Raw genomic sequence first — 10,930 nt, 5'->3', positions numbered from 1 at the left:
CCGTCATTAGATTTCAAGCGGTATGATTCATTGTTTAATAGCTAAAGATAATTACCAGTTCTTATTATATACGATATTTAATACACCCAAACAAATAGGGTTTAAAGTAAAATATTTTATCTGCAATGGTTTATGGGTATGGGTCGGGACTTGACCCTGACCTAGACCCGACCCGTTAGGTCCAAAAATTGGACCTTTACTTGGACCCAAGGTCGGGTCTATCTGTTAGGTCTTGGGTCTAGTCGGGTCCACTGTGACCCCTAAAAATGGCACACCTCCTTATATATGCTTTACGATTATCGTTTTCCTAGCAAAACATTAGTTACAATTTTTTCATGGGAAGGCCCGTTTATTTTGTGGGCCTTGTGCATAGCGGAGTTGTTGGCATATCCGACCTACATGTGGGCTTGGGCCCCAAGGCCCAATATATAGCCTTTTGGGCATGGAAGGAATATGAATGGGTGGCCATGATATTCAAGTTGGAATGTATTAGACATGGCCGTTCGTCTGATTGGAATGTATTAGGCAAGGAACAATCGTTCAATTAACAGGATAAATTCGTCAATTTTGGAGAGAGTACGAAATTTGATAGTTTTTTTGGTTGAACTTAGGACATAGTGTTGTAAATTGTCAAGTACTAATCAATTAAGCCTGACCTGTTTTTCTAAAAAATTGTCTGAAGCGTATTTTACCAAAAAAAAAGAAAAAAAAAGTAGTTTATGCTTTGAAAAAGATTCACACATCTCTCTCCATAACTACGACTGATGTTGTTCAAACAATGACCTACTATCGTCATTTATGTTGATGTGGCTCAATCTCTCTCGCTAGAGCTGGTTTTGGATGTAGATTCTATACATCCAAAACCAGTTCCATGAAGAGGACCCCAGTCGTAATCTTCCCTTTACATAAATCTACATCCAAAACCAGCTCCATGAGGAGGACCCCAGTCGTAATCTTCCCTTTACATTTCCATATAACTAATTAGCTTATGAATGATTTGTTTAGGGAGAGAGAGAGAGTGAGTGAGAGAAAAGGACTTCTTTTTCTGTGGTCGAGAAGTTTCATTTCTTTTGTCATATTCAAGCATAGAGAGAGAAGCTTTTGACATATACACGGCGATGGGGATGGGGATGGGGATGGGGTGTTGGTATTCAGGGGAGCGGATCCCTCAACGCACCCTCCCACTCTTCCTTCTTACTGAGACTCAGAATTACTTACGCACAAGCTTTTTACATTTCTCCTACAGCATAAAATGTTTATGCCTCTTCGTATCCATTTGTCCATTCTAAATAGACGGCTTAGATGACCCCAATCACAATGTCACCTTCTATATTGTTTTATTTTTTATTTTTTATACAATATATTTTGACACCAAAATTTGAGCGTCCAATCCTCTCTTGAACTCGCACCTATAAAAATATTTAAAATTTTTGTTCAATAAAATAAAATGACTAACATGCTCTTGAAGTTTTAGGGATATTTTGGTCATTGTATTTTATCATTTTTTTAATATTTTATTTAGGTGCGCTCCATTGAAGTGATGACACATATTAAATTTCATATTCATACAGTTAGTAAAAAAAAATAAAAATAAAAATAATCCGAGGCGTCGGATCTAAATTAAATGATTAGTGGTTCACTTGATCTAAATTGGACATCTGGATGAAGAGGGAAGTATATATCTTGTATATTGTAGGGAAAGCATAGAAATATTTTCCATTATTTTATAATTTGAGTGTGTCACAAAATTCAAGATTTTAGTTTTTAACAATTAATCTTGATCCATGAAATAAATACAATCACTTAATCTTACATCTAATTGTCAAAATTAATTATGACCACCTTGTATCAAAGATATATGATCCCATTATATACTTTTCCAACAAAATATACATGGGGTTAAGCTTTCTCTCGAAATTGAAGAAAGAAAGAGGGAGATCAGCTTTTACTATGTTCATGCAGGACATGTCACATTGGGTTTTTCTGTAGGGTACTTTTGGTACGTGTGAAAATACTTGTATGAAAGTATTTTCATATAAAAAAATGTTCTTATGTGATTAGCTGTAGGAATTTTTTTACAACAATTGTCAATTAATGTGAAAAAATATACCGGGATTAATTGCCATAGAATTACATGAACATATTTTTTTTCACAAAAGTATCTTACCAAACATGCCCTTGGATTTTAGGGGTGAGAGAGATGTTTTTCGATAAGAGTACCATCTTTTAACATGTTCATGCACGATTGATTACGTTTACACTGGCTTTTAATTGAAGAGAGAGATGTTAGAGAGAGAGAGACGTTTGTGGATAAGAATTCCATGTAATGGTTTTCCTCATCTTTTATGGGAAAGTTACAATGGTTTTCCTCATCGACATAATAATACATATGCACTATTTGGTATATGCAAGGGGCCCTTGTGGTCTCCATCTTAAGGTTGACGCTAACGGCGGGAGATCGAGAATGGTAAAAGGCAAAGGGACGAGAAAAAGGATGCTTTTCCGTCAAACTTTCCGTCTAAAGTGACCGCGGTACCTTAGAAATAAAGTTTAGAGAGAGAAGACTCGGTGAGAAAAAAGAGTTAGAGAGAGAGAGCTTTTTATAGAGAGAAGGAAAGCCCAAATCAAACTTTCACCTTACCGCCCTTAGAAATAAAGTTTAGAGAGATAAAACTTGATGAGAGAAAAGAGTTAGAGAGAGAAAGAGAGGGAGACAGAAAGGCGAGCCCAACGCAAATTTCACCTTGGCCCGGGCTTTTTCACTTTTACCCAACTTTGGGAGCCCCCAATTCAAGCAAAATTTAGTGGAATTTATTCTCTCTCATCAAAATTTATTCTCTCTCTAGAGTTAATGGACAAGTCATTGTTCTTTCTCTCTCTAAGAAAAAGATGAGGAAATTAGTAGATCAGCACAATAAAACTTTTTCCTTAGGCATTATGCTTCTCTCTCTTTACCTCGGCTCATGTCAAAACGTATGAGACTCTCTCTCCCCTCTTTTTCTCTCACTAATCAGGGAACGGATCCTTATTATCTTACTAGTGGGTAATAATGCTCTCTCTCTAAGTCCCATGTGCATTGATGTCTCACCCTTTCTACAACTCTCTCTCTTAAATTAAGGTCACTATGTTTATTAACAATATAGTAATAATTATTTTTTTAAAATTATACAGTTATACGACATTCGTACACTTGTTAGGAAGTGTGAGCTAGTTTAAATAAAAAGTTTGAAAAAAAACAAAAAGTAAATACAAAATAATATGATTGAAAGTAGTATGAAAAGATATAAACACTTATAGTTTTATTGAAAGTATAACTATTAATAAAACAGAATGATGGACTAAGATTTGTATAATCAATCCTAATTAATTAAAAAAAAACTATAATAATATTGAAGATAGTACGATACAACACTGAAAAAGTTGTTCCATACAAGTTAGATCACATTTTTACATATACAGTCTAGATAGTGTAAAACATCTATTTTAAAAATGAATACAAGTAGGTTTTTCATTTGAAAATAATGTCAAATATTTTTTTACTATAATTATTATTTTCAATTTTTAAAATTTATTTATTTTATTATATTCATGATCTCCATATTAAAAATTATTTATCTTCAAAAATTAATTATTAAAATCTATATATTTATTAAGAGGTCTACATTTCTACATATCAGACTTGGACGCATAAAAACCGGGTCCCACAAAGCTGACACTCTAAAACTAACGTACTCTCTCTCTCTCTAAAATAACACACTCTCTCCACAACCAATATCCCTCTCTATCTCTCTCTAAAACTAACATGAAAAACACACTCTTTCTCTCTCTAAAACTAACCTTAAAAACACACTCTTTCTATCTCTAAAGATAGGGCCACTCTTATGTTGGTGAAAATGGCTGGAAATGAGAATATGTGGAGGTTTCCTTTTTGAAATTCTCGATAAAGTTTCGGGAAACAAGGGGGGTGCGTAACAACTATAAATCAATTTCAGTGGAATTTTTTTGACTCTTTAGAGAGAGAGAGTGAGAGATTTGTAAATCAATTTAGTGGAATTTTATAGTGAGAGAAAGAAGAAAGAAAGAGGGGGAGAATTATAGTTGGATTTTTTGAGTGGTTGAGAGAGAAGAGAAGAGAGGAGAGAGAGAGAGAGAGTAGAAAGAGAAAAAGTTGGGATTGGATGGGACTGGGATTCACTCTCATCGGCTCTTAAAAATCCACCTACTTCGCACCGCACACTCTCTCTCTCTTCTCTGGTTTTCGCCACCTCTTTCATCTCTCTTTTTGGAGATTTCTCTCGCTCCACTATCAGATCTCGGCCACCACGTTTAGCAGTGTCGATACCCCAATTCGCCACCAAAATTAGCGGCAATTTCCTCAATCGCTACGAAATTTAGCGGCGCAAAAGTAAATCCACCACAAAAAATACCATTTGCAACCCCTTTCCCCCACCAAATTTAGCGGCGCCACTAAACGGTCCGTTACTTCCTCCCGCCCACCACCAGAAACCCCCACTTCTACCTCTTCGCCCGTCCCCCCCCCCCCCCCCCCCAAAAAACCAGCAACCCCATCTCATAAGACCGCCGTTTCCTCCCCCAAACCTGGCGTTTATCTCTCTAGAATCGTCCTAGAAGACCCCATTTCCGCCACTTCCGAAGCTATCGAGAAATGGGGTGCGGAGCTTCAAAGGTGGACAATGAAGAGACGGTGAGTCGTTGCAGAGAGAGACGGCGCCTGATAAAGCAAGCCGTTCGCTCTCGCCATCAATTGGCTTCCGCTCACTCCGATTACCTCAGAGCCCTCCGCCTCACCGCTTCAGCTCTCACCCAGTTCGCCTCAGGCGAGCCAATGGCGGTTTCCGGCCAAACTCCCGCCATTGTGATCCCCAAAACCGGAGGCTCCGTCGCCTCTGAGAAACCCAACTCTCTCTCTCATCAATCTTCATCTTCTCTCTCTTCCTCCCCCACTTTCACCAATTCCAAGGTACCCAACAATCTCTCTCATCCTTCTTCTCTCTCATCGCCCATCTCAAATCCCAAGAATCCTTTCAGTTTCTCTCGGGCCTCTTCTCTCTCCTCCGATCCCAATTACCATCCTACCCCTCACGTGAATCGGCATCCGCCTCGCAGAGTACGGACTGGTTCGAACTTTTCCGGTACCCCTTCTCGGAAGAATGGGGTCTCTGCAAATTCTGAGAAGGCCCCAACAGAGAAATCCTACAATGGAAGGTTCAATTCTCTGAATTTTTCGGCCACCCCATCTCAGACCTCGTCGATTTGGAACTGGGAGGATTTCTACCCTCCATCGCCGCCTGGTTCTGACTACTTCAGGCAGAAAGAGGCGGAGAAAAATGGCGGTTTCAGGCCGGAGAATGGGCTTTCATCGTCGCCTGGTTCTGACTATTTCAGGCAGAAAGAAGCAGAAAGAAATGGCGGTTTCAGGCCCGAGAATGGGGTTTTTAAACACGAGGAAGAGGAGAGAGAAGAGAGATGTTGCAGTGAATGGGGCAGCTCAGATGAAGACGAAGAAGGAGGAGGACAAGAAGAAGAAGAACAAGTAGAAGAGAAGGACGAGAAGTTGGGTTCCGAGAGATCTTTTCCGGCGAGTTCAGGGACGTTTCCGGCAGGTTCAGGGGCTTTTCCGGCCGGTTCAGGCGTTTTCCCAGCAGGTTCAGGGGTTTTCCACGCTTTTCCAGGGGATTTTCCGGCGGGTTCGGGGACTTTCCCGGTGGGTTCAGGGACTTTTCCGGAGAGCTCGGAGCATTATCCGGCTAGCTCAGAGCATTATCATATGGGTTCGGATCGTTTTCCAGCAAGCTCAGATACTTTTCCGGCAAGATTTCTGGCAAGTGTCGCCGAGAAAAGTGAGGAGAAGGGATTGGAAGAGTTGCAGGTGGTTGTGAGGCACAAGGACCTGGGTGAGATTGTGAGGGCTTTGGAGGAGTGGTTTGATAAAGCGGCAGATGCAGGAAAAGAGGTGTCTGAGCTTCTAGAAACGAGCAGAGCTCAATTTGAACAGAGTTTCAAGCAATTGAGGAGTAAGAAAATGCCCCGTTTTTTTCTTTATCAATTTCTGTCTTTATGTCCTTTTGTTTTTTCTTAAAATCTTTTTTGTTTACTCTCTCTCTCTCTCTCTCTCTCTATATATATATATATATATATATATTTCTATCTGTTTTTTTTTTTTTTTTGCTGTGGGGGTGTTGTTTGTAGTCAGATTATTGAATTTCTATATTTTCCATTGATTTAGTGAAATGTGGTGAAAATGGTGGATTTCTTAGTAATTATTTCACTGGAAATTTATGGAGACTCTTTTTGGCATTTTTGTTCTCCACCTGGTCTTGTTGTATTGATTATTAATCTCTTTCCAGATTCTCTCTGTCTCTAGAGTTTCTCTCTCTAAATGTGAGTCATTTCTCTTTCTGCAAAGATTGAAATATTTATAGCACGCCTCAAACTAGTATAATTAGTATTGCTCTCTCTCTCTCCCTCTCAATATGCATCCTTTCTCTTTCTGCAAATCTTGCAATGTTTCTAGCTCACCTTAGGAACCAGTAAAAATAGTAATGCTCTCTCTCTCTGCAAAATGTAGCTATTCATTCTCTCTCTTTATGCAAACGTAGCATTGTTTCTATGCACCCTCAAAAATTCCTCTCTCTAATGCAAACCTAGAAATGTGTCCATACCCCCTCAAAATCTATATGCTCTTTCTCTCTCTCTCATAAATTGAATTGTCTTCTAGGGAAAACCTTCCCTTTTTGGCTGGTAAGCTGGCTTAGCTGCACCTACATGTGCTCTGCAACCGGAAATGTTTCTGGTGCAAACTGCAAACCTCATTTGTCGTCATTTCACCACAAGGACAATTAGAAAAAGAAATCCTTGTCTCTTTTGGCCCCCCACTTTCTCTCTCTACATGTTTTTATTTTCTTACCTTCTTGGATGAAATACCTCAAAGAAAAGAAAAAGAAAAAAAGCAATTATTGAAAATATAAACATTTAGAATTTTATTATTTTTCTGAGGTTTGGGTTTTCCCTGACATGGATGATTTTTTATTCTCCAACTGACAAAAGACAAAACAAAGATAAATGACCAACCACTTTTTTTTCAAGAACAAATAAAGCAATTGCTTAAATAATTATTTATTTTATTAATTATTATTGATATTATTTTTACAGAGACGGTGTACCATTCGAGCAGTGTATTGAGCACTTTGTCATCGAGTTGGACGTCAAAGCCGCCCCTCGCCATTAGATACACTCTCCATCCTGATTCCCTCCTTTTGTCAAGCACACAGACCAGCCATTGCTCGACTTTAGAGCGCCTTCTAGCATGGGAGAAGAAGCTCTACAATGAAGTCCGGGTATATAATTTTGTTCTCATTATTACTTGCTTTCATTGTTTATCATACTCTCTTCTTTTTGTGTGTGTGTCTGTCTGAGAGACACAGTTTTAATGACTTGTTTTAATTTAAACTGAATTCTGGCTTTCGTCGTTGTTGTAGACGAATCTTGAGAAAGATATGTTTGATGATGTCTCTTACAGGTCAGAGAGGCGACAAAAATCGAGCATGAGAAGAAGTTAGAGTTGTTGAGGAGGCAGGAGGGTAAGGGGAAAGATGAGATTAAGTTGGACAAAACCAAGTCCTCCATTAAGAGGCTGCATTCCTTGATTGTGGTTGCAACGCAGGCTGTTACTGCCACCTCCTCTGCCATTGTAAAGATACGTGATGACGAGCTCGCCCCCCAACTCGTTAACCTATGTTGTGGGTAAGTCTTTCTCTCACACGCACACTCACACTCACACTCACATTGACACTCACACACAAAAAACACACACCCCATGCCGTCGCTGTGTCTCTTTTTTGCGTTTCTCTTTCGATATTTGCTGTTTGCTTTGTATTTGTTTTTGCTAGTGTATAACTTCTTTGCATAAGAAAAATAGGCATGTTGAAAGGCAATATCTTTCTTGCAAGTTCTCTAGAATGCTACAATTTGATTCCAGCTTATGCCATAAGAGAAAATGGGGCATCATATTTGTTCTTAGTAAATTCTCTAGAAGGCTACAGCATTGCTTGCCTAGAATAATAGAAAATGGGGAACAATATATTTTTTTCCTTTTTTTTTTTTATTTCTTTTTGGGGATTGTTAACGTAGTTCTTTCTTCCAAGGCAGAGTTATTGAATCTTTTCTTTGCAAAACCAACAATGTAATTCTTAGGAGTTTGAGAGAAAATCTGTCCCTGGTATACAATGTAAACTTACATGCCCCCTTGTCACCCCCCTCAACTAGTTATTTGCTTGCCTACTCTCTTTCTCTCTCTTTCTCTCTCTCACTCTAGTGCCTAGCAAACTCACGTATTTTTCTTGTTAATATTTGAACTGAGAGAAAAAAAACAGAGATCCAAGTCTCAAATATGTTAGATATCCATTTTCTAGGTTTATGCTAGGTTGATCCATTTTCTAGTTTGATGCAAATGTGGTTATACAAAGATTAAATCATCGAATGCTTTTGTCTATAAATATCCAGTTTCTAGCTTGACAGTTTAATGTTTTGTCCCTCATGCTAACCAGCTTACCTGTCCCTTAACCACTTTTTCACTTGTACCTTCCACACAAGAGCTTTTTATGCTCATCTACTCTTTTGTCGTCATCTTCATCTTCATCAAAGCTTTTTTTTCAATTATTTGGAGTCGGTTACCTGAATCATGATCTGTCATTCTGCTCTATTAAAGGTCATATCTTTAGTGAGGCCATAAGTCCCAATCTATTCTTTCATGCATCTGATTTATTAAAATTAAAAGAAAATTGTATGTCCACACGCTGCTGTCGCGTGTTACTCACATTTTCAGGTTGATTCAAATGTGCCTGAATTTAGTTTGTTTATTTTTATTTTAATAGGTTGATGCAAATGTGGCAAGCAATGAACCGTTGCCACGAGGCCCAAAACCGGATTGTGCAACAGGTCCGTGGCCTCGAAAACCCACCTGTTGGGACCTCGACCTCCGACATACACCGCCGTGCTACACTGCACCTCGAGGCTGCTGTCTCGTCTTGGCACTCAAGCTTCTCTCGGCTCACTCGCTACCATCGTGACTATGTTCGCGCTCTACACTCGTGGCTTCGCCTAACAATCGCACACCCTGAATTGACTCTAGCTCCTCCTAGCAGCCCAGCCCAAATTCTCGATAGTGCCCCTAACGAGGCATCTCAAATGTATAGCCTTTGCGATGAGTGGAAACAGGTAGCTGAGAGGGTTCCCGACACTGTGGCCTCTGAGGCCATCAAGGGCTTTGCGATTGTCGTCCACTCCATAGCCATGCGTCAAGCTGAGGAGCTCAAGTGCAATAAACGTGCTGAGACTGCAGAGAAGGAGCTCGAGAAGAAGGCTTCGAATCTTCGAAATATAGCGAGGAAGTTTTATAACTCGTATTCATTAGTTGGAGTGAATCCTGGAGGTGAATCAGACACTGGGGGAGTCCTTGATGCTAGAGATCCACTAATTGAGAAGAAGGCAGAAGTTGATGCGTGCCGAAGAAAGGCAGAGGAAGAGAGAGCAAAACATGTAAAGGCAATTCAAGTTACAAGGGCAATGACTCTCAACAATATCCAGACTGGGTTGCCTGGTGTTTTTCAGGCGATGGTCGGGTTCTCAGGAATTTGCACCGAGGCCTTAGGAACTGTTTACCAACACACTGGGGCTGCTAAGTAAAAAAACAGAAGGAAAATATTTCTTTCTTATTTTTCTTCATTTTTTCCTTTTTCATTCTTCAGAAAAAGATCATGAGGAGAATGAGGGAGATTTATGAGTGAGTGTCTTTTGAGGGCTTGTGCCTAGTAGTCTATTGGTTTGGAGGTCTAGTCTTGCACGGTATGTCGCGTGTTCGAATCCCACGCTTACCAATAAATGAAGTACAAATTGTGTTATATGTAGATATGATGACGATGCTCTGACCAAGGGAGAGTTTTGTTTTCCTTAATTTATTTTTTATTTTTTTGCAATTTTGTTTTTTTTAATATGTATGTACATGAATTGTAGGATCTGTGTATCGGTTGAGTTACTGGCCATGTTCGACCAGCCATATTCGTCAATAAAGTGCTCTTTTTCGTCGAACTCTCAGCTCTTCGATGTCATGTTCAATTTGTTGGTTATTAGTTGCTTGTTGCATTTCCTGTTCACTGTTTTACTTTCACCGATCAATGTCTTTGTTCATCATCCCTAATGGTAATTGAAACAGAAGGGTGTATTTTTCCAAGCTAATGCACAACCCAAAGCTTATTGAAATGCTTGAAGAGCAAACCCTATGGAACTAAACTTGGTTTCTCACTTGGGGAATTGTAGGACATTGCTAATTTTCTTACCAATGTATCTCCTTTCCTGTTTTTTTCTTTTTTTCCTTTTTTTTTTTCATGGGGAAAAGAAGGGATGGGGGTGGGAACAATTTTGTTGAAGATGTTTGGGTGTCTTTTGGGAAATGTCAATTATGGAATAAATTGGTCAAAAGATAATACATTATATTTATTTTTTTTTTTAATTTTTATTCCAATAAGACATCTTTTAAAAAAAAATGCTAAAAATATTAGATCGCCATGTTCGGCGCTTTGGTTAATTTGGCCCGAAAAGGCCTTTAACGGAGTGACAAAAGTACCTCTACTTTTTTGGAGTTAGAAGTAACGAACAATTTCTTTATTATTTAAAATTAGGAAGAATATGACAGTTGATGTAAATGCCCCTTCTTGTCCTTGTTTCAAATACTGAATAAACTGTTCATTATTTGTAATTCTAAATAGGCAGCATCTGGTATCCTAATGCATGTTTGGAGGTAAAATTATTAAAGTGCCTCAAATTGTTTGGGCTTTTCAACATTAAACAAGAGCAATCTAGGACTTTTTAAATATATACATTTGGTTGAAATAGAATTTAAAAGCAAATCATC

At 38.9% G+C, this 10,930-nt stretch overlaps 1 protein-coding gene across 1 annotated transcript; it reads left to right on the top strand.

The window, feature by feature from the left end:
* The first annotated feature begins 3,984 nt into the window (after window positions 1-3,984).
* Window positions 3,985-10,107, top strand: LOC18428275 (nitrate regulatory gene2 protein). Its single transcript, XM_011622894.3, has 4 exons — window positions 3,985-6,035; window positions 7,174-7,358; window positions 7,541-7,764; window positions 8,895-10,107. The coding sequence occupies exons 1-4, from the start codon at window positions 4,667-4,669 to the stop codon at window positions 9,703-9,705; spliced, it is 2,589 nt and encodes an 862-aa protein (XP_011621196.1). The 5' UTR covers window positions 3,985-4,666; the 3' UTR covers window positions 9,706-10,107.
* Window positions 10,108-10,930: the final 823 nt, after the last annotated feature.

This window comes from Amborella trichopoda, chromosome 13 (assembly GCF_054954075.1).
Source record: "Amborella trichopoda isolate Santa Cruz 75 chromosome 13, AtrichopodaSantaCruz75HAP2 v2.0, whole genome shotgun sequence".
Taxonomy (NCBI): Eukaryota; Viridiplantae; Streptophyta; class Magnoliopsida; order Amborellales; family Amborellaceae; genus Amborella; species Amborella trichopoda.
Note: the sequence above shows the minus strand (reverse complement) of the source record. Positions and strands in the feature narration are given on the sequence as shown.

Bases quoted from the DNA above. Each gene is read 5' to 3' on its own strand.
- LOC18428275 (XM_011622894.3), top strand. From the start codon at position 4,667: ATGGGGTGCGGAGCTTCAAAGGTGGACAATGAAGAGACGGTGAGTCGT. The intron at 6,036-7,173 runs GTAAGAAAATGC...TTATTTTTACAG, and splicing joins GAGTTTCAAGCAATTGAGGA to AGACGGTGTACCATTCGAGC. The intron at 7,359-7,540 runs GTATATAATTTT...TGTCTCTTACAG, and splicing joins AGCTCTACAATGAAGTCCGG to GTCAGAGAGGCGACAAAAAT.